This window comes from Microtus pennsylvanicus, chromosome 14 (genome assembly GCF_037038515.1).
Source record: "Microtus pennsylvanicus isolate mMicPen1 chromosome 14, mMicPen1.hap1, whole genome shotgun sequence".
In the NCBI taxonomy this organism is placed as follows: Eukaryota; Metazoa; Chordata; class Mammalia; order Rodentia; family Cricetidae; genus Microtus; species Microtus pennsylvanicus.
In genome coordinates, this window is record NC_134592.1 from 47835798 (window position 1) to 47860151 (window position 24354).

At 35.3% G+C, this 24354-nt stretch overlaps 1 protein-coding gene and 1 pseudogene across 5 annotated transcripts in view; one reads left to right on the forward strand and one right to left on the reverse strand.

The window, feature by feature from the left end:
• Positions 1-24354, forward strand: part of Mdga2 (MAM domain containing glycosylphosphatidylinositol anchor 2) — a 716330-nt gene that overhangs the window by 684897 nt on the left and 7079 nt on the right. For all 5 annotated transcript variants that reach the window (XM_075947276.1, XM_075947279.1, XM_075947278.1 and 2 more), the window contains 3 exons: positions 1262-1417; positions 1845-2003; positions 15742-15872. In XM_075947276.1, the coding sequence (XP_075803391.1) occupies positions 1262-1417; positions 1845-2003; positions 15742-15872 (446 nt within the window). The remainder of the gene's footprint in view (positions 1-1261; positions 1418-1844; positions 2004-15741; positions 15873-24354) is intronic.
• On the reverse strand, positions 18429-20058 carry LOC142835201 (elongation factor 1-gamma pseudogene; annotated as a pseudogene).

Below are 24354 nucleotides of genomic sequence, written 5' to 3' on the forward strand. Positions count from 1 at the left end.
AAAATCTTCTGTTGTAGAATTACCACCACCCAGCCCAGCAGTGGTGGGGCACGCCTTTAATCCCAGCACTCCGGAGGCAGAGGCAGGTGGATATCTATGAGTTCAAAGCCAGCCTAGACTACAAATGCTAGTTCCAGGTCAGGCTCCAAAACTACAGAGAAACTCTATCTTGAGAGACAAAAGTAAATAAATTAATAGATAGATAGATAGATAGATAGATAGATAGATAGATAGATAGATAGATAGATAAATAGCTTACCACCACCCATATTTATGGCAAGTTGAAAAAGTCTCTCTCTTAACTCAGCATATGGTGAGCATCGAAAACTCCCAGTCCTTCCTCAGGGTCTACATAAAGTTATTTTATAAAATTCACCTCAAGTGGATCTTACACATCTGGCAGACCCACATTTAACTCAAGCATGAAAGATCACTGCTTTAAAAGCAATTTACTGTCGCATTGCCCTCAGCAAACGTACAGCTTCACAGATGTGTGTGTAGAAGAGCCTTTCTAGAGGACAGGGCATAAAAAATTACACGTTCCAGGTGTACATGTTTAAGATGCTATCAGGTGACCTCCAAAGTCTCATTTTCTTTTGTTTCTTAAGACAAGGCCTTGTCTGTAGTAAAGGCTGGCTTGGGATTTACTGTACGTTTTAAGTCATGATGGTCCTTCTACCGCAGCTTCCTTGGTGCAGAGATTACAATCTGTGCCACCTCTTCTCTTTTAGAAAGCTTCTTTCCTAATTGACACTTCTGCCTCAACTGTTCCAATGCATTAAAAAAAAAAGTTAGGAAAATTCTCCAGGAATAAGTCGAACATAAATTGTTGTATTATTTTGAGTTACCTGGTTTCTTTAAAACAAGAGATTTGGACCTCAATTATCTAGTAAGGTATTGGTTTAATGTAAAATAAAGTATTGTTCTTAAAGGGGGCTATGGGAACATGAAAGAGAGAAGTAGAAAGGGGATGGTATATATCCAGGGTGTGGGAGTGATATGATCAAAAGGCATTCATTGTATGTCTGTATGGAAATGCCGGAATGCAGCCCATTACTTTGTAAAATTAAAATAAGCTAATAAAATCATTACTCTTTTACAACAAAATTATAATAGTTCTATATTTAGTGATAATTGTGCTATTAAGGCTGGGATATCATTACTATGCTATTATTACATTGTAATATTTGAAATTTTTCTAATAAAATGTTACAATGCTCTTTAATTAATATTTATTACTTTAATCAAAATCTATAAACAGGAGAGTTTCACTGTGGATTTGAAGATGGTAATATTTGTTTGTTCACCCAAGATGATACTGATAATTTTGACTGGACAAAACAAAGTACAGCGACAAGAAATACGAAATACACTCCTAACACGGGGCCCAATGCAGATCGCAGCGGTTCCAAAGAAGGTAGGAAGGTTTCCAGAGTTGTGTGCAACTGGAGAACTGGAAATGTTCTTAAGGCACAGTACACGTGTGTCGTGAGCTATGCATTTGAGAATCATAGAGTAAAATTTTATATCTCAGGCATACTAACAGAAATTCAGATAATGAGCAAAGATTACGGTCATTAGTATTTTTTTCACATCTTAGTGATAAACGTAGTTGAAAGATCAGATTTTGTACTAATTCATCTCTAAAATTATCATTTCTCTCAGTTCTGCATGTGGTTTTTTTCTGTTAAAATGATTAATTATATGGAACTATGTAGATTTTATAAATGAGTTGTAAACCATGTTATCAACTTTTATTTTGGATCCAAGCTCTGAAATGTCACGAGGATATTTTATGTTTCTTCATAAGAATGTGCTTCAACATTGGCTTCTCCGACTTCCAGGTTTTTATATGTACATTGAAACATCGCGACCCAGACTAGAAGGTGAAAAGGCTCGACTTCTCAGCCCAGTATTCAGCATAGCTCCCAAAAATCCATATGGACCCACAAACACTGCATATTGTTTCAGTTTCTTCTACCACATGTATGGGCAGCATATAGGTAAGATAACAAAATGTTCTATTTCCTGTTTGACGATTCCAATAAAAGTTCACTCACTCCAAGAAGACAGCTTTAGTCAGAGAATACCATAATTAACTTTCATGACTTGCCTAGAGATTGCTAGGCAAGACCCCACAAGTGTCCTCCCATCACACAATTCAGACACTCAGACAAGAGCCTGCGACTGTGAGTACCATTGCCCTTCTGGATCCTGAGTCAGGCAGCCCGTCCCTTGTGAGTAGTAAGGTAGAACTAACACACTCGCCAATCGTGAAAGCAAGGGTGCCCCTACAGTCTTGATATGTACTAACAGAAACAATGTGGATATGCACTTGCATAAACTACTAAACTAGTCACATAGTGCATATCCCAGCTACCATATTGTTTAAGCTGCTACTCTCATGGTAAAAGTGAGCATCACAGCCCATTGTTCACAGTGAAGAAAGGTGAACATCATGAGGTTAGCGTAGGTGGATCAACCATGCTGTTCACTCACTCTCATGTCGGAAGTACACCCGTGTTCTTCTCAGTCCAGCAGCAAGTGACAAGCCTGGGTAGATAGCAAGTAAAATGAAAAGTGCCGCATTCTTAAACACAACAAACACAAGGAATACTACAGTAGAAGCACACAGAGCACACAGTCACCTTAAGACTTTGCAGAAATCACTCTGAATGCATGTTCTTAGCCCCCTCATATGCAAAATGGGAACAATAATTCCTGTCTTTGGAAGCTCTATTTTGGATTTATAAGACCATAATCACCACCTTCTCTGATGTAACAGAAAATAGTCCCCTGTTCCTTCAATACCCAAATAGTCATGGTAGAGGGCACTTTGTTGTTATTTCTTTTAATTTTCACAATATTCATTTGGACTTGTTAAGATAATTGCCTTCTATCTCAGATAAAGACGCTGAAATACAGAGCTTTGGTTACCATGCCCAACACACAGCAAATAGTGAAGTCATAATTCAACCTAGGAAGCTGAACCCAGTCACTGCTCTGCAGGAAGACTTATTGGGGGTCATGAAAGTTGAGCAAAGTATGGGACAGTCAGTTGGTAGTCACAGTGATTTATCACAGACTCTACCAATCAAAAGCCAGCATTTCTGACTATGGAAGTAAATACTACAGGGATGACTAATATCATTGGGGTATGAAACAGACACAGGAAAAGTGCTATGAGAGCTTTGGGATGAGTGACCATGGTCTTACTCTATATTAACTAGGAAATGAATGATTTATCTCAAAATTCTTACTCCCCTCATTTATTGTCAGAAGATATTAAGAGTGGAATTAGCTCAGATATAATTTTTCTTTTCAGTTTATCTTGTCTATTTTACTCACTATCATTTCAAAATATATTTTTAAAACTTCCTTTAGCCTTTCATAATTTACTTAGAAACAGATACAAAAAATCAAGTATGTCATAATATATATGACAAAATGTATATGCATTTGATTCGTGAAACCAGCACTTTTGTGATTCCATTTGAAATTGTCTCTATGTTTATGGGATGCAAACTGCTTCTGACAAGCATCTAACTTCCACTTCTTTCCCTTCATTCTTAGCAAATAATCATCAGTGTTTCCCCTGCTCTTATTCAAACTATCAGTGACATTGGATTTTTTTCTTCTGAGTAAATTTTTATCATTTGAGCTTGTTGTCATTTCTCAGTTTAATCTGATGCTCAAAAGTAGCAGGTTATGTTCCAGGTTTAATACGTGTGTCTTCTAAGCAAAGAACAGGCACAAAGTTTGCTAAAATTTTAAGTACATTTACTGTCCTAGGCTGTGCATTAAACTAGAGCCAGCTGGAATGTAGGCATGCCTGGTTTTGTCATATTTTCTTTTTTGAGTCTCACAAATACTGCATTATTTAGAAATGGAAAGTTTGGGCAACCCTGAACTGAGTTTGTGTTGATATAAACACGCAGTTCTCCCCTCAAAGAGGAGATGTTGTTTATTCTTGGTTCAATATGAGTGACCCTGGCCCAAGAACACCGATTTAGATTTTTCCATATTCCTGTCCCAAAGCCATAACAGTTTGATGATGCCTTTATAGTAACAGGACAAATCAAGGTACTTTTAAAAACATTTGTAGAAATATTAAATGGTGGGCTTTGGTAAAGCAAGGGAGTCTCTTCTATTGGTCTCAGACACCCTCTGACAGCAACTCTTGACCCTTCAGTTGCTTATAAACTAGGTTTCTGTTCATACATACTCAGGGACTGATCTGATTGCTGTAAGATATTAGGTCATGTAAAAGGACAGCAATAAGTGGCTATTCAGAGTAGTGTTAAAGATGCTCCAAGATGATTTGTCTGTGGGCTTGCAACATCCTAACACATATTTGAAATTCTGCTCAGTTAGTAGCCTTGGCAAAAGGATCAGGGGAAAGTGTCTTTCTTGTCAGGTATATTCTGCACATTTCTGAGTCCTGTTGTCCTACAGCAGGAATTCTATCAGTCCTTCTGCTTGTGTGGAATTTTGCTAACAATCAAAACATTTGAAATTTTCTTAGTCTTACTGTATCTGTTTTAATGATCAATGGTCCATTGTCTTTGATGAAACGACTCTATTTGAAGTCATCAGAAACGATGCTCCCAAAGATGGTGCCCTGCCTGCTACTTTGGCAGGCTGTTCCTCCTCCATCTATTCCTCTCCTCTAGCTTCCTTAGGCCACGAGCCCCAACTCCTGACGGATCTAGGTCAATCAATAATCCTAAAGTGGCCTGTGAAGGTTCAAGTGAAAGGTTCTCATGCCTCTTGCTTTTTACCAGAATTAGAAGTGATAGAGCCTAGAGAGGAAGGCTTGAAAAGGTAGGTTACACTGTGCTAAGCTTGTCGAAGCAAACCACTACCACGTTATCAATGCAGAAAGAAAAAGCCCCTTGAGACGTCAAAAGTTCTGCTTCATGAGCTTACAAATTCCATGTAAACAAGCTGGGCTTAGTGCTGATTCATAGTCCGTTAGATCAAACCAGGTAGAGCAACCTGTTAGGTCAAAGAGGAACACAGAATGAGACTTTAATTCTTTACAACTCTTTAATGACTAGGAGCATGTAAGGAACCAGTAAAAGGATTTTGAAAGTAGTTGAGTTATGAGATTTAAGGTAAGAAACTGTCCCTGTAGCACAATGACAAAGATCATAGTTCAGCGTGAAACTAGTGCTGGTTTAAAAAATGGCAGCATGTTTTTCAGAGGATTTTTCAAAAAGTGAATAAGGAAGATGAGTACATTAAAAGCAAGCTTTCAATGTAGAGCACTCAGGGTTCCACAGAGTAAAAATGCATGAAGGACTTTCATAGCTAGAGAGGTTAATTTAGCACCTGGATTTAAAGGTCAGAATAACACCCACATTAGGACTAAAGAATTAATAGAGCTGGCGACTTCACACTGAAGCCAAGGGTCACATACCATCCTGAGATTCCTAGGGAGATTATGAATTTTAATTTTACTGTCCCTGTGTTCTATAAATGGATTAAGACATGCTGAGTGGTAGCACATGTGTTTAGAAAATAGTTTATTGAAGTTTTTAAACTCACAGTAAAGGTCAGCTATAAAAAGAAAAGCTAGTCCTTTGAGAGTATTACTGCTCAATGACAATGCACCTGTCCAGCCAAGAGCCGATAGTGAAAGGTAATTTTCTGTCCACTATCTATGTATTTATACATCCATTCTGGAGGACATGAAAAAATGTAAACTTGGTGCCCAGGAACAATTGTTTCAGAAGTCTTCAGCTGCCAGGCTTCATTTTGTCCGATGCTCGCAGTCAATTGAAGTTCTGAAAAGGACTCACCGCAGATATGTGGCTTCTGCCACAGGAGGCGCCGCTTCACAGAAATTAGTTTATTAGGTGAAATACGCTATTCTGTTGCTGAAGAGCCTCTGAAGAATGTTGGAATGACAACAAAGAACGTAAGCAATCAGCGTCTTAAGCTTAGTCAGTAAAAGGGTGAAAAGGTTTGCTTGGATTGATGTTAATTTTGAGAAGATTCTACTGTGAACCAAGGGCTATCAAATAGCCTTGCTTTCTGCCCAGAAATCCTCTGTCAAAGAAAACATCAATCATTGTGGCAAACTTTGCTGCCATCTATTTTAAGACATTGACTTTGCCACCCAACCTTCTAAAACCACCATACTGCTCAGTTAACAGCCATCAAGATAGGTTCTTGTGCCAGCAAAAATTTCTGTGCAGGCTGGTGATTGTTAGTGTACTTTAGCAATAAAGCATTTTAATTAAGATATAGATTTAATTTAATTAGGGTATAATTCACAGGCAAAAAAAATGTATTGCATACATAATTAACTGAAAAATAATATAATCATAAATGTCACGTACTTTGGGAAAGCAAGGAAAAAGACATACACTCCGTGTGTTGGCATTCACCTTATTGGAATAATCTAGAATTGAAGCTGCATCATTTTTGAGGTATGTTTACTATCTTGGCACATTAACTCAGACCCCCATCTATCTGTAAACTTAATATAACTACAGTGACTCATTTTGCAAATAATATTAATGGTTGTGTGGATTCCTTTTAAAAATACAATTCCAAAATGAGTTTTTTCTGGATGTATCATATCCCAATTTCATTTACTATGTTTTGATTAATTCTGATGAAGTGTTGCAATCTTAACTGGATAACAGGTAACATATTGAGAATCAGCAGTTTCTAACAATACAAAAATAAAGAGATACACTTAAGAAAATCTGATATGTTATGTTTAGCCATTGCTACATGATTAATTTACAACCTGTTAAAAACAAAAACAAAAAAACACTAAAAAACTGTGATTTAAACTGAACTATTCTCTCATGGTGTCTGCGGATCATGAGAATGCACATAGTTTACCTAGGTATCCGGGACTCAGTATCATTTTGTGAAGTTGTTATTAGTGTAACAAGAAAGGAGCCAGGTGGTGATGGAACATGCCTTTAATGCCAGCACTCAGGAGGCAGAGGCAGGCAGATTTCTGTTAGTTTGAGGCCAGCCTGGTCTACAAGATCTAGTTCTAGATCAAGCTCCAAAGAAAAAACAAAAAAGGAATCCAGTCTATTTTCAAGATTTAGTTTAGGAGGCTCCTCATTAAATTGCCAATTATATGTTGCCTTCAGGCCTTAGGATGCTAATGCTTTGCAGGCTGTTATCCAAAGGATGCCTTTGGGTTTGGGAGTGAATATCTATCTCTACTGAGCTGTCCTATATTATGGAGCTAGTTTCCTTCAAAGCAAGTAAGAGATAACAGAGAGAAGAAATGAATGCTGAAAACATTTATAAAGTACTCACCAAAGTGGCTTTACATTGTTTTGATTTATTTTAATTATCATAACTAAGCCCCTACCCCAGAAAAAAGAATTGCAGAAGAATATTCATATTAGGTTTAGCTTAAAGGAGCAATTTAAAGGCTGTCGGCCAGACTGGTACAATTGTGGGTTTGTTAGATGCTTTATCAAAATTGAGAAAAGAATTTTCCAATCAAACACCCTATCTGCTATGGTTTAAAGGTTAACGTATATGTAGATGATGTATCTATATAGCTTGATTTCTGTTGCTGGGATAAGACACCCTGACAAACTCATTGCAGGAAGATAGGACTTATTTTAGTTCACAAGTTTAGATTATTTTCCAGCCCTGTGAGGAAGCGACAAGATCAGAATCTTGAGACAGCCCGTCACATGACACCCACAATATCAAGCAGAGAGAAAAATATCCATATATGCTGATTTTCTTTTTATAATCAGTTCAGTTTCTCCACTCTTATCCTTACAGTTTAGAATCCCTGGCTAAGCAAGTGTCCCCTCACAGTAGGCTGGGTCATCCTATATCAATTAACTTCTTTAAGATAACCACCTAAAAGACACACCTACAGGCCAATCTGATCAAGATGGTCCCTCATCAAGACTTTTATCCCAGGTGACTCTAAGTGATGTCAAACTGACAACTAAAATTAATCATCACGTTGATTACATATATATATGTATTAACATTTCTGTGTCTCCTAGTGAGCTACTTTTTAATGAACTAATTTTTAGTGAGATAATTCTTAATTAATTGAAGGAACCCCTGAAATCCTAAAGAAACTTTATTGCATTAAAATCACTAAATATGGTAGAAGTTTGATAAATAAAAAAAAATGTGAGCTAGAAGCTTCACACTGTCCCAGAAAATTAGAGGTAAAATACAGAATGCATTTATGAATAAGTCCTTTGAGTTTGCTGAGAATTAAACAAGGTTCTGCCTCTGGAAATCCGATTTCACTATGAAGGCACAGAGAGGAAAGGAAAAAGAATTAATGAATGAGTTATTCTTCTGTGATTATAATAACCTCAATGATGAAGAAATGACAATAAAGAGATGTGGGCACACAGAGGATCTGATTTGAGAAAGAAAAGTTAACAGATACTGTAAATCCACGGGAAAGAAATTTTTATGAAAAGGTAGAAATGTAATACCTCGATAATAGAATTAGTCCTAAAGAAGGGACTTAATTCCAATTTCACTGAGGTGAGAAAAAATAACTATGTAAGAACATGGCTTTTGATGCGTTTCTGCTACCAAGAACAGCAGGCAACGTGAAAGTCTCATCTTTTCTCTAAAGTAAATCTGAAGTGCATGCTCCAAGAATGGACAGTTTTAGAAGAAAGCAAAATGGAGTCAAACTTGATAGGTGGAGAGGCTGGAGCGAGGACCTAAAAGTCCCTGGGACTCTGAAATGTGTCTCAAGCTGGGAAGGAGAAGTTCAGTCAAAATCTTATGACTTTAAGCAAACAATGCAGACTGAAATTCCTCATTTCCACCCTCTCCCTAGCCCACGATGAAATTCATGCTTTAAAACTTGTAACATAAAAGTCTCAAGAACTTATCCCTCCGTGGCCTCTCACACCTGTAACCTATAGCCGTGTAGGGCAAGGGTGCCCATGTATCGCAGACCAACACAACACTGTATACTTAACCCAGTATTAGACATTTTTAAAAACTTTATTTTGAAACTCAACTATTCTTGAATGAGTTCTTGAATGACAGCTTCGTAGATGGCAATGTTGTTCCACAGCATCAGAAGACTTGGCTGTACAAGCAAGGACAGTCTGTTCTACTCACATTCAAAACACTTCAGATTCTGTGGAGTTTCGTAGCCTCTGACCTTCTTCCTGCCAAACTGTGCTTCATGAGGGCTGCAGAAGCAGTAGCTCTTCCCAGGGCATGGTAGCCTGAGTAGAAATATTAGATTAATAAATAACCTATAAATGCAATAAATATTCACTTACAAATAAATATATTTTAAGGCTATGGGATAGAGTTAACACATTTTCCCTTTCTTAACCATCTGCCACCTTTGTATTTCCCTTGAGATTACAGCTGAAGGACATCTTCAGTGTTTGTTGTCAGCCCTCCCTCTCCGCTCCCTTTGTTTTCATGGCTCCTGCTGCAAATACCTGCATTTGTCACATTGAAGCTTGTCCCTCTGCTGTCTTCCCGAGAACAATAACCAAGATGTAGTTATATGTGATTCTTGAGAACAAAAAGTGCTTAATAGGTTTAAAAGATGGCCTAAAGTAGCTACAGTGCCGTTTGTTTGTATTAAAAGAATAACAAGAGAAAGGATAAGGAATGCAGACAGGAAGTGGAAGATAGTTCAAGAAAACTTCTTGCATTGTACAAATAAGAAAATAATGTGTTAATTATTGTCCCCCAGTGAATTTATATCTAGGGCTCTGGTGAGTAACACAAAATATGGGGAAAACTATCACATGTGATGTAGTATCACAGGCAGCTTATATAACACATTTTTAAATAAAAGCACACACATTCATAAACCATTTGCATAAGAAAATTAAATTGTGTCCAAAATGTTGTGATTCAGATATGCTGTCCTATGATGATCTAACTTAATGTAGAAATAGCATTTAAGGATATGGGGTTAATGTCTTATTATCTTTCTCTTTATAAAAAGTGCCTTGAATTATTCTTTCTTTTTTTTAAAGATTTGTTTATTTAGGGCACCAGATCTCACTATAGATGGCTGTGAGCCACCACGTGGTTGCTGGGAATTGAACTCAGGACCTCCGGAAGAGCAGTCAGTGCTCTTAACCTCTGAGCCATCTCTACAGTCACTGAATTATTCTTTCACATGAAGTGGATATTAATGTTTTTGGACTATGTGATATGCTGCAATTCTAATATTTTAAAATAGTGATATAAATGTCTTTGTACAGAAAACAGTGAAAAGTGACTATATTTTGACTGGTTTTTGGAGATTGCCTTTTGTTTCTAGTTATGTTCAGAGACAGTATTTCTCTTAATTGTATGGGGCACAAGTATATGATCACGAATAAATCGGACGCATGTAAAACATACTATTTTATATTTTTCTCCAGCTGGAGAGATGGCTCAAAGGTTAAGATGGCAAGAGTTGGGTTCCTTGCACCCCCAGCAGGTCACTCAGAATTGACTCTAGTCCAATGTCAAGAGATTCAATGCCTCTATGTCCAGCTTCATAACAGGGTGCAAATACAGACAACCAGGAAGACACAAATTTTGAAAATATAAATAAAATATTGAAAAATTCTTTTACATTGGTGAATTCTCAAAATTAAGTTCCATGACTATTTTAGGAACTACAACAAGATGCTAAAAATTCTTCATTTGAATATTAAATAATAGCAACTATACTGTAGTAATTTGGTAATAACTGGTATCTGTTAAGAATAAGTCAATGACTGAAATGAAAACCTGTTTATATTTAACAATTGATAGCATCATATGGCATTCATTCAGTAAACTACCTTCCTAAATGATAAGTATTTAGAGTAGGAAATATGGGTAGAGTCTAGCTATTTTTTTGCTTCCTATCTATAAATGTTATTAAAAACAGTTATCACAGACACTCTAATTAAAAACTACAAGTAACACTTAATGCCATGCATTTATTTTTAATACTTGTTTTGATGTCACAAACAATCTCTGAAATTATCTTTCTCTTATATATTATTATTTCTAAATGTTATTTTTATATTAATTATATAAAGTATTTTGTTATGGCATTTCCGTACTTGTGTATAATGTGCATTGCCCATAGCCACTTCTTTAACATGCACTGAAAATGAACCCTTAGATGTGTTTAGTAGAGCCCAGTATATTTAAACGAAGTTAAGTATGTGATCTATAGTAGATAAATAATACCATTTCATCAATAGAAATAATGGTTGAAAAAATTAACTGGTTTTTCTTCTTATCCAATGTAACAAACATTTAAACTCACTTTATTGAAAGGACTTATTTTTTTTTTTTGCTCTTGATTACTTCATTCACTTACCGAATTAATCAGGACTAATTGCATGAGGTGGGTGCTTAGTCCTATTTAGAATTTTATAGAAGATAATAGAGAATTATGGCAAATGCTTCCTATTAATCAAATGGCTTTTCAGGGGTTTAACATAATAAACTACTAAATTAAAGAAAGTATATTCAACCAAATGTATAACAGGCCTATACTGTGGGTGAACAATAAACACCAGGACAGCCACATTAACTTAAAACTTTTTCTGTAAAGTTAGAACAAACAGCACCCATCAGTAGAAGTAAGTAAGAGAAAGCAAAAGCAAAAAGTGGCAAATGTGAGAATCAGAATACACTAAAGTGTGAGATTGGAGAACACTGTTCCAGGGGAGGGTTAGAAATGAAGAGCCAGAAGATGCAAATAAGGAACCTGAAATAGCGTGGTAGAAGGTCTGAACAGAGCACCACCTGAAAAAAAAATATGGTATAAATTCCACTAGATGCCAGAGGCATGGTAATGACAAGAGAAATTGACCTGACTTTTTGGTTTAAGATATTGTTGCAATTGCATGTAGAAAAATAGTATCAATGCAGCCATCTCTATTCAAGCAGGAAATAACGACTTCCTAATTTCTTACTTTGTATGTGTGCATAAAACAAATGATGCTAACAATTGCCTATCAATATACATAGATCTTGCCTGGAGTCAGATAATTTTCCAGCATTCTCATCTTTCCAAAGGATGTGAAACTTCAATGAATGAATCTATGTTACTGATTATAATAAAAATGCTATCTATATGCAACTGATAGCCAGATCTTAGAACAAGCCAAATTACAAATTAATTCAGACAAACTTCTCAATTGCAAGTATCTATGGTAAAAATAAATGTACATTTTAAGATGTGTCATTAAATTGTTTCTTAAAACAGCTAATATAGTTTATAGTTAAATAATCATGAGACAATTATGTGAAGACTTAAAGATGACAACTAGGTAATCGTGATGGTAAATAATGTTTATGAAAATTGTGTTTATATAGTAATTTAGATGAAATGATATTAAATATAAGTGGTAGATATTGCAAAACAAGAAGCCCGAATTTTAGTCATTATCTGTAATATAAAACAACTAAGGTCATTTAGCCTTTGATAGCTGGGAGTCAAGGAAGAGAAATCTATGATTTATATAGTTATTTCTAACTTTTATTTTAGAATTACGTAACATTAGATCCTTCGGGATGGCTAAGTTCATATATTCTGACATCTGATGCCTACTCAAGCATAAACCATCTCTCTGAGGATTAAAAATTGCTTTTAAAGGGTATTAACACAATCCATCATATGCACGTTGAAATTTTTACTGTAATAAAATAATAACGTGCTGAATCAGCTCTGCTGCCTCTAACAGCTCCCAAGGAGCTCTCTTTATTCTGTTGCACAAGTTCTAATTTTGTTGACCAAGGTAACCTAGAATAGGGATAAATGTCTTTTGACAGCAGGTTCTGTCTTAGGAACTAACATGGGAAATGCTAGGGGGCGAGTCTTTTGTTTATTTATGAGCTTTAGGCATCATCTCAGAAATATACCAGCTAAGAAACAGTTTGTATTTTTCTTGGAGACAATAAGATAATTGGAGGCACCTATGTAAGAAGGTGTTTAAATTTTAACACAGGTGGAAACCATCTTTCAATAAATTATATTATCTTTTTTCTTGTAAAACAAGTATTTTCCCTTTAAAATATTATCTAGCCACAATTAATTACAGCTCTTCTTGTTTATTCTAAATCTTATTTTAACTCTGATTTGATTTAGATCGCTACTGTTTATATATGGGCAAAAATATTTTTCATAGAAGATCTATTCAATAATAAAATAACAGAAATAAACAAAATAACTAAAATGTGAATTTAATGTACATATTGAAAATTTGTTAATTAAGAAATTGCAAAGATGGTCACAGCAGGGTGTGTCTCCTAACAAGAAACGCTCTATTAAACTCTGGGACAATGTCATGCAATTTTTCATATAATAATATCACTGTTAGTCAGTTTTTTTCTTCCTGTCACAAAACATGTAAAATAAATCACTTGGGAGAGGAAGGATTTGTCTTGGTTTCTGATTTAAAATCTTCTGTGTAGGGTCACTTGACTTTGTGTTTGAAGACTTGTGGTAAAGCAGAAACATGAGGGAGGGTCAAGCTGGAAGAAAGCTACTCACCTCATGGTGGCTTGTAATCACAGAGAGATGGGGAGAGGAAGGGATTTGTACAAGACATCTCTTTCTGCAGCGGACCCCCGTGACCCACTCCATATATCCAGACTCTTATCTGTTAGTCTCTTTCCTCACCTTCCAGTAATTTCATCACGTATGAGTCATTCATATATTAGGTCAAAATTCTAATGTTCATTTATTCACTTCCAGGAATTCATAACTCTGAACACTGCACTGAAAACTAAGCCATTGGCATAGATGCCATTGTGGGGCATTTCAGATCTAGCCTGGAACACTTATTAGTATATAATAATATGTGTTTCACTTAAGTAAATTATAACCTCAAATTCTTACAGGTTTGTAGCCTTCACTATTTGTTAATTATAATGATCGTATCTAAAAATTACTATCATTCTTAATATTTAACTAATCCATTTATCACTATGTCAACAAGATCAATTCTCTTTTAGTTTAATTAAAATACTATGTTTTGCTTCCATATGAAAAAATTAGAAGGGAAGTACTAAACGTGCTCTTGGGGGAAAAATGCTACAGGATTGCTTTACATTGAAGACAAAGGCATAAAGAATTTGAGGATGGAGATGAAGAGAGAATAAGAGATCCAGGTGGGAGAGTGGAAGAGAGTTAGGGGCAGAACACAGAAGCATATCTGTTGAAAAAGATGCACTTACATTTAAGTACATTGCAGTTTTTATTAATATACATTAAAATATGAAATTCAGGAAAGAAAAATGGTGAATGATAGAACAATGAGTGAAGAAAAAGCAGAAACTAGATACGAAGAGGAGAAACAGAAGTTATAAAAGAGTGTGGGAGGTAAACTATAGCAGCTGGATAATGGGTGGACTCATTAGAAAAAAAGAATACGCAGTGTAGAAATTAAAGTACCACACGATAAAATGTTTTTGTGTAGAAATCTGTAAATATCCATTACATTTAAAAAGAAAATATAGAAATTCTTGAAGTAGTATATGAAAACAAGAAGAAAGGTAGAACAATAAAAATCCACCTAAGTGTATAGATGAATAAGCATACATTATTTTCACCTATAAAACTAAATGAATAGACCTTAAGACAAAAGAAGTTTCACCTATTATCATGTAAATTGTATTCTTACAACATGATCTTTGTTTAGCATAGTAATGCAATATATCATTTCAATGTAGTTGGTGTTCTTAATGATCTCTATTCAAATATTGATAGCATCATCAAAAGACATAAAATTTAAACTCTGAGTTTAAAGCCTGCCCCTGCTATTTTCTTGTTACATTACTTAGGGAAAATCACTTAAGCCCTATAACTATTCTCATCTGTAATGTGGGATAATTGCAGTAAGTACTTTATAGAGCTCCTGAGAAGATTAATCCCTTAAATGCACAAGTCCCTAACATACATTACATTGTATCAATTCTATTATCATCATTACTTTTCACTTTTCTGTACAAGACACAAAATTAGACATATTAAATGATGAAATAAAAAGCTATCTATTTTATGTTCAATACTTTAGATGGAAAATACGACTTAGATGAAAATAAATGATATTTTATTTTTAAAAATAAAACAGATACTAAATGATAATAGAAGTCAAAATGAAGGCCAAATTAGTGTGGGGGCCATTTAGTACATGAGTAAATACTGTGTTGCCTCTCCACTGCTGACGTAATAAACAGCAAACCACAAAAAAAAAAAAAACTGGGCTTAAAATAGGATTGATGCATTTTATCTTACGGTTCTGGAAAACAAAATGCAAATTAAATACTCAAACATTGTGGTGTTAAAATCAATAACAATATCCTTTTGGGAATTCTGGGGAAAAAATCTATTTTCTTGCCTCTTCTAGTTCATATTCTTTGACTTGTAGCTATATTCCCTATCTTCAGGAGGAGATAACATTCATCACTAGCCTGTCTTCCCTCCTGAAGCAAAATATTTTTTTGGTCCTGATCCAAAGCATTTAGAACCTACTGAAATAATCTAGGACAGCCTGTCCACCTCAAAAACTTTAACCTTCACTGCAAAGCCATTTTAACAATATAAGGTATCATTTAGTTTCTAGAAAATAGGACACTCCATGATAGCAAGATAAGAACAGAAAGAGAGGAGTAGACACTAGAATGTTCTACAGGATTTAATTTTAAGTATTTATAAATGTGTGGTTGAGGAGAAACAAACTTGAAGCAGACACAAATATACAACATCAAATTCCATTGTTATTTTAGGTGTTTTAAATGTCTATCTACGTTTGAAAGGGCAGACAACAATAGAGAATCCTCTATGGTCTTCAAGTGGAAATAAAGGACAACGATGGAATGAGGCTCATGTTAATATATATCCAATTACTTCATTTCAGGTAAGAAATACCTTTGTTCATTGATTGCTGTGTATTGCATGCAACACTAAACACATATCCTGAAGAAGCAGCAAATAAGATGGTGATACTCAGAAATTCTATATAAGACATATAAAAATCACATGTTTTAGTTTCTCTTCAGTTTGAAAAACTATTTTATGAAGACAAATGCATCTTTATTATGTTCCATGAAGTAGCATATAGAAAAATAATCTATCAAAACTCAAGGTACTGTGTGGCACAGTATATAAGTCTTTAATTTCAGTAGTTGGGAGGAAGAGGCAGTAGATCTCTGAGTTTGAGACCAGCCTGGTCTGCAAAGCGTGCTCTAGTACAACCAGCCTACACAGAGAAACCCTGTCTCCAGAAACACACAAAATAACTCGAGGGATTTGCATAGTCGTCTACTTTCATAGAATCACTTGCATGTATTTTGTTCTCTGTAGAAAATAATACAGATTTTCACACAAATAGAACAGAGTGTCAATATACCAATTTGTTGAATAATTCTTGATCCAATTTCAAATGAATTTGTCACCTCAGTCATTTATTACTTTAATCAAAATCAGAATTTTAAACAAATTATTTTTCTTTCTGTTTGAAGTTAGACTTCAGCAGAATACCAAAATATCATCTACAAAGATATCAAAACATGTAATGACTTGAGGTTTTTAAGTGAAATAAGAAACTTTAATAATCACTGTAAAAGATGGCATACCCACAAGATATTTTAATAGTTGGCAGCATAGACTTGTGGTTTAAGTAACATTAACAATATATATATATGTATATATATATATATATATGTGTGTGTGTGTGTGTGTGTGTGTGTGTGTGTGTATACATTTGTAGCTAACATATACCAAAATGTTTTTATTTCTATAAAATAATAAAATATCTTTAAAATCTAATTATATTTAATATAGTCTATAACTTTATCCTTATTTTGAAAGGACTCAAATCCACCTAATGATATCATGCATACCTGGTATGGCATATATCTAAGGGTACAGAGAATCAGAGTGATCCAGTTATACAATTTTTTCTTAATAGAATCTCTTTTCTCACAGTTTGTAAAATTATGACTGTTTGAGACATTAATCTTCTAAACCTAACCAAGTTGGTAAAATGAATGAATTTCTTCACAAGAGCAGAGGGTCCAGAATTAAATAAAACTACTTGGAATAATATACCTACAAATGCAGCAGAATTGCTTTGCATCTATGAAGGATAATACAATGCAAAAAACTGAATAAACTTAACCTGGGAAAACAGGATTCAGTGTTCAACTAACATTAAAGTGTGTGTGTGTGTGTGTGTGTGTGTGTGTGTGTGTGTGTGTGTGTGTGTGTGTGTCTGGACACTGAAGATTACTTTTCTAAAAATATTGACATACTCTACATATTTTTCTTCCTACATGGGCTGCCTCTTTATATACAAGAAGGATTTAAGTTATGATAATGTTATAATCAAGTCAATTCTTTATTGACATTATATCAATTTAATAAACATCTGTTAAGTACCTCCAAGATAATTTTTTATTTCTCTAGATATTAGTTGGAAAATATGTGAGCTCCAACTTTCTATCTGTCACACAGCAGGCATAAAGATTTGGTAAAACTCTTGTAAAAGATGCTGGACGCTACCTGGTATACAGGAAGGAGAATGACGTCAGGATATATACTTATCTTTTCATGACTGGAATCTTGGAAGCAGGCATTACTGACTAAGAATATTTGGGTTACAGAGTGTTGAATAATGCCTGAACTACGGATTGGTTTATATTGTAAAACGGGAGGAGAGAAGACATCAGATTTAGGAACATATATGGTTACTTCTGACTTAAACAAGTTAATAAAAATGTCTGGTTTGGGGGGCATTTTAAAGATATGTAGAAGTTGTTGGAATTACATTACATATCTGAATGAAGTTTTGAAGAGACAGGTATTGATATGTCATCAGATTATATCTCTTACTGAAAACTGCCTGAGCTGGGCGGTAATGATGCATGCCTTGAATCCCAGCACTTGGGGAGGTAGAGGCAAGCAGATCTCATTGAGTTCGAGACCAGCCTGGTCTACAAAGCAAGTCCCAGGACAGCAAGAACTGTTATGCAGAGAAACCCTCTTCAAACAACATAACAAACAAACAAAAAGAAAGCTGCCTGAAAAATTGTTATTAGCAAAGAAAGTTTTAAATATTAAAACGAGCAAATCAATGATGTAACACCATACAAAATCAATCACTAAGAACTGTGACAGCCATACTCATCCTAAATAGTATCTTAGAGAAATTCAAATAGTCATAGAACTAAAAAAAGAGATAAACTCAAATTATAAAACTAGGAAATTACTTGTAGAATGTTCTTTCTTTTAATATAATTTGTAAAATTCTATTTTCATGAGAAATTTAATTTCTAAATCTTACCAAATAAAGTAAATATTTTTGTAATTAATATAACATAATTGACAAGCTTAGGTTTTTAGTTAAGTCACAGCTATATAAGTTACATTTTATACAGGATACAGTGTCCACTAGAGAATTCTTTTGCAATGTTCAGTTACCTTTAATGATTTCTATCTCCATGAAAGGGTAGGTACAGGTTTGCTTGTCTTGATTGATGGCTTTGCCTATATGCTGTAAGGTCCCCTTCCAAGGAAAGTACTATTCAACTATCTCCTCACTACCAGGGTCCAGTATCCAGTATGACTCACAGTCCACCTGCCAATATAGACCCACTCAGCAGAAAGGCAGGCTCGGCCTGGAAAGACCCAAATTCCAGAAATGGAGTTTCTGTTGTTGGTTCAGAAGAGAATGACTCTAGTTTTCCCAGTCCCTGGAACATTCCTGTTTTGTGGTTGCAACCCATGAAGGCCGGGGTTAGCTCTTCAGGGAAGTAGTGCTCAGCATACCCACAACATACCTATGGGGGTCATCCTTATCAAAATGTTCCCCAAAATATGGCACCACAGAAAGGGTGTCCTCATTGGAGTATTTACGCTTAAAAAATCATTCCACATGAAGATATTCTTGTGAAGGTGAGCGAAGGGGCCCTAGCCTTGGGCTCAGTTGCCAGCGCTTACTCACGTTCACCCATCTCCTCAAAAGCTGAGGCAGCCGCCTCGTTTTTTCTTTCCACTCAGCTCTTGGGCCCCACCTGAATTATTAGTCCATACCTGGAGGAAGGGGTGAGGATTAAGAAAGAAATAGACAAGAGAAAACAGATAGACTCTGGAGGGCATCCAGTGAGTACCTTAATCTGCCCTAACTTTAGTACTCAAACTTTTTATATACTCAAATCCAAAAAAAGAGGAAGGCAAAAGACTTCTTTACCCTGATGCAAAGAACGAATAAATGTAATTACCTCCTCACGTCTTAAAATATTAAGCAACCACACCCTAGGTCAAAATATGCTTTTGTCTAGGCAAAAATTCTATAGTCAAACCTTAGGTCAAGCATCTTGTTGTATAACCTTGAAGGAGCGAGAATACGTCGGAACTCTCTTACCTGTAGTTAGGGTGGTCACTTCCATAGGCCCCCACACAGTCTGGGGCTTTTCTTTTCTTGGGGTATAGTTTTAAAGCTGGCTCTCTGCAAACTTCTTAGCATCAGACTGGGCTATCTTCTCACAGGGCTTTATTTACACCAAGAGAGCGCTGAAATGGGTCTGGTTAATGCAGGGAAGAAACCAGCCTTTGGTACTGGGTACCACCTGGGGAAAAGTAGGCTCTCATACCTGTTTATAGAACCACAGCTGGGTACAGACAACTGTGTTACCAACCAATGTTACTAGTTTGCTATCGTGAAAGCGCCTAGGTTTCAAGAAGGCATCCAGCTGCCTCATCTCCCCTTGGGCATCTTCATGATGCCCAAAGTGGGGAAAACTGAACGATGTCACCGTTAGCAAAACTCATGTACCACCAGAGCTGCTGCCTCTGGAGTACTTCTTGGCAGCTCCTCATTGCTTACATAGTCGGTAATGCCATTGCTCGCAAAGACACAGAATCCATCGTCACTTTTAAATGCTGGAACCCTCCCGGCAGGAAATTTTCCAGAAATTCCACGGCACAGTAGCTTGGCAAAGGGAAAGGGGCAGCGCAGAGAGCACAATGATCTCAGCCCCACTGTATTGAGCAGGGAAGGCCTTCCAGTTTTAAGAATTTTTGTACAAGGTCCCAGCTGCCATGGTAATTCTGCAGAAAGTGGGATAAGAAATTTACATGGGAGCACATGGAAATTAGAAAAGAGAATAAATAAATAACCATCTTAACTTAAACCCATTTGATATTGAGAGTTAATTGAACTGCCTGCAGGACAATATTAAATTATAATATGATTTATTCAAATAGGCTTTTTCTTCTATCAGTTTTTCACATTAAGAGAAGTATAGAGTTTGCTTATTAGATGATGCTTTTGCAAGAAAACCTAGTTCATGACCCAAAAGGCAGCAGGAGACCATAGATAGCAGTTGCCCCTGGAACAGGAGTGCTGAGGAGAATCTTATGGGGACAAGAAATGGAAGGCAGAGAACCAGGTCAGAGATTGAAGTTTTGGGCTTCCAATCTCAAGTCCCTTTTCCTGCTGATCTACTCATCCACTGGACCCAGTTTCTCACAATTGTTGGTTAAAAGAAGGAAGTTCGGGATATTTTCTTATCAGAAATCAAAGAGGTGGTTTAAATTCCCAAAAGAGGTCCAGGTTCAATACCCACGAAAATGTGTTTCTGCAGCTGCAGAGATTTGTGTAAAAGTCACAGAAACATATAAAATGGAATGTACAAAGAGATGACCAGAGCTGTAAAAACTAATCAAACTTCCTCCATAGTGGTCTAGGTAAGCCTTGGAGAAATTCTCTGTGCTATATTCGGCTCTACTTCTGATATAGAAGGCAGCCTTGGTTTGTTTAGTTGGTTCTCAATGTACTTTCCATCCCTTGGGTTCCTTGGACGTTTTCATAGATTTATAGCAGTGAAAAGCACCTACTTGGATCTGCTATCAGTTTTGATTGGCCTGAAGGACTTCATTTGACATTTCTTCAAGTGTGGGTCTGTTGAGGATGAATTCTTTTCACCTTCTGTACTTTTAAAAAATTGCCTGTTCACCTTCATTTTTCAAAAAAAAGGAGAAATCGTTTTCTCTAGGCATAGCTTAGTAGTTTTTCTTTTAGAAGTTTCTGGATGTTCTTCTGTCTCTGTCTTCTTCTTAAGTAAGAATCTCCAGTGGCACACACATTTATTTTTCTCTCTATTCTGCAAGCTTCCTTCTCTGATATCATTTAAGACTTTTCTCCTTATTGTTGGTTGTAAGAATCTAGACTTTGATATGCTCTGGTATGTTGTTTTTGTTTTCTATGTACTTCTAAATTACTGAAATTCCTGACCCTGTGGGTTCATCATTATATGAAAACTGAGGATTGTGTGGCTGATTTCTTCATATTTCTTTGTTACCCATTCTGGCTTTCAAACTCCTCTTTGAAAGTTTGTATTTTCTTTTCTTTTTTTTTTCGGGAGGGGGCATTGAGACAAGATTTCTTTGGGTACCTCAATTGTCCTAGAACTCGCTCTGTAGACCAGGCTGACCTCGACTCATAAAATTCTGCCTGCCTCTACTTCCCAAGTGCTGGAATTAAAGGCATGTACCACCACACCATCTGACATTGTGTTTGATTTTGAATGGCTTATATTCCACCTGTACATTCAATGATCATTTGTTTGGTAATGCCTACTCTGGATTTAGCTTCTTTCAATGATTTTTTCATCTCAACAATTGAACACTTCATCTCTATAAACTCAAGGTTAGTCTTTTTACAAAATATTTTTATTTCTTTAGTCAGTGCCATGAAGGTAAATCATGATTAACTATTTGGAGTCACTCTCTGTAATGACACATCTATTTCAATCCTTGGTTGGTTTAATAGATGAATTCTTCTTCCTTTTATAGATCATTGTTTTGTTCTTCTTTGAAAATCTAGTAATTTGGGTGGTAGGCATCATGAATTTGAACTTAGGTACTGAATAGTTGTAAGTATTTTGTAAATAGTGAAAAGCATTAACAATGATGTGCTTAAGTGACTTAGGAACAATCTACGCATTTTAAGAATTTAAGATTTATTAAAGAAAACCACTTTTTGTCTTCCCCTCTCCTCTCTCTCTCTCTCTCTCTCTCTCTCTCTCTCTCTCTCTCTCTCTCTCTCCTTTTCTTCCTTTCTAACCCCCACTATATTTTCTTCTCCTTTTTAGTATTTTCTGGTATTGTTTATGCCTGACCACATATATTTTGTTTTCTTCCTATTGTGCTTCAAGAAAACATAAAATTCTAAACCAAATTCAAATCTTTTGTCAATCTTACAAATGTGACTTGACAAATAAATATATCAAACCCAGATATGGCTAAGTGAAGCAAAAGTGTATAACATAGTTTAAAGGCTATTCATGTGTAATGTTTAAAAAAAAATTCTAGCTGCCTTTTTCTATGGGGGTCTCAATTCAGTCTCTTCTTGTCAGATTTTCTGCCAGATTTTGAACTGGTTCTGATTACAATGATCTGAAAACTCCATCAGGGCAAGTATTGAGTGACTTGGTTTTCATTTCTCATGTATCTATGATTATCATTATATCAGGGTCTGACTATTTCATTTAGTAATTTGTGTGTTTCAAATGGAAAAAAATAGTGTGATTTCTAGTACTTTGTTTGGGGTAGAAACCATCAGAAGTTAAAAGTTAGGTCCAATGTATCTTTAGCTAAACTATCAGTGAGAAAGTAAGATAAGTAATAATTTTTAATTATGAAATTTCTATTCTTTTATTTCACAATGTATTTTTAGATCTTTGACTAAAATATTTATTTCATTAAAATGTTTATTTAATTTCTTTAATCTTAATTGTGCAAGGAAATTACTCGTACTTTGACATAATAGTTTTAATTTGCTTTATTCTTCTTTATTGTTACTTAGAATTATTTTAAAAAAGTGTTTTTTACTCTGAAATAACTTATATAGAATGAAGAGTTTTAAAATGCTTTCTGTAATGTCATGCCTACCAAAAAGCATTGTTACAATAGGAGATACAAATATAATGTCGTGTAAATTAAATTGTAAAAAGTTATATCATTCAAACATCTAACATTTGGAAGTATTTTTAAATCATGTGTGAGCATGATTTTCTCCTTCCTTTTGGAGTAAATTAGCTATAAATGGTGTTGAGTGCCTCTTTTACTTAGATTCATTTAGTTTTATTTGATTGAAAATTTAATTATGTTGATCTAAAAACTCTTGCAACATACACACTTGCCTGTTCTATTGAGCATCTTCTGTTTGCTTCATAAAAATAAAATTGTATTGTACCAAATAAAGGTATTATTATATGAATATTACTTTGCAAGCTTTCTCATAGACTTAATTTAGCACCATCAATGTTTTAATGATATTTTCATTACATATTTTGCTATATTTTCAAGGATTAGAGCAAAACTTATATAAACATAAGATCAATACATTTTAACCTTATAAAGCACTTTATATTTTATATACCATGTGTCAAGGAAAATAACTTATTTCTCTTGTTAATACTGTAATTTGTTTGAAATATAGTCTATTTTTTCCAGGAATCATGTGTTAAAAGACAGTATGAGACAATACCATTTGTAGTTCACTAGTTTTGCCAAAAGTGATTAAAGATCTTTTACTCTTGAATCAGCATTTAAATATTTGGATACAGATTTCAAAGAAATTTAAATGTAAGTAATTATTACTAAATGATGATCATGTTTTCTCAACATGACTTTAGTGTCTAATAATGAAAAGTTACCTGGAAGCTGTCACTATCACTCAGGGACATATTCGTATGCAGCTCTAAAGCTGACAAGGTGAGCCAAGTTCCAGGAGGTTTATGCAGATGTTTGGAATTCACCATTTCAAACACTTTAAAGAGCAGCACAGATAGCTCATAGGTTAAATACATACTGGTCTTGCAGAGGACCCCTAGTTCAATTCTTAGCAATCACAACAGGCAAGTCACAACAACCTGTAACTCCAGCTCCAAGGTCTCCAATGCCTCTGGCCCCCATGGGTACCTACACATTTAGAGCATCACATAAATAAACAGAATTAAAAATAGGAAAGTAAAATTTCTAAATAAGTGCCTCCCATTTAAAACTCACAATGTGCTCTGTTTCTCTGTCTTCCCAGCAACTCACATCTTAGGTTGTTATTTCAGATTAGAGGCTCTTCATGCTGACACTCAGCAAGTTGAATAGGTAGCATTGTGAAGTTTGGAGATAGCTTCTCCAAGGAAGAATTCAGCACTCTCTGCCTGCTGGCATGTGTCGCCTCATATCTCTTTAATTTTATATTTCTTTTTATTATATTTTTATTATTTAAAACAGTTTTTTAAAGTTGGGTACATTTTTATCATATTAGTCCTTCCCCTAAGTGCTTCTAAATCCTCCCCTGCTTCTGAGACACCCACCCAACGTTAAGTTCTTTC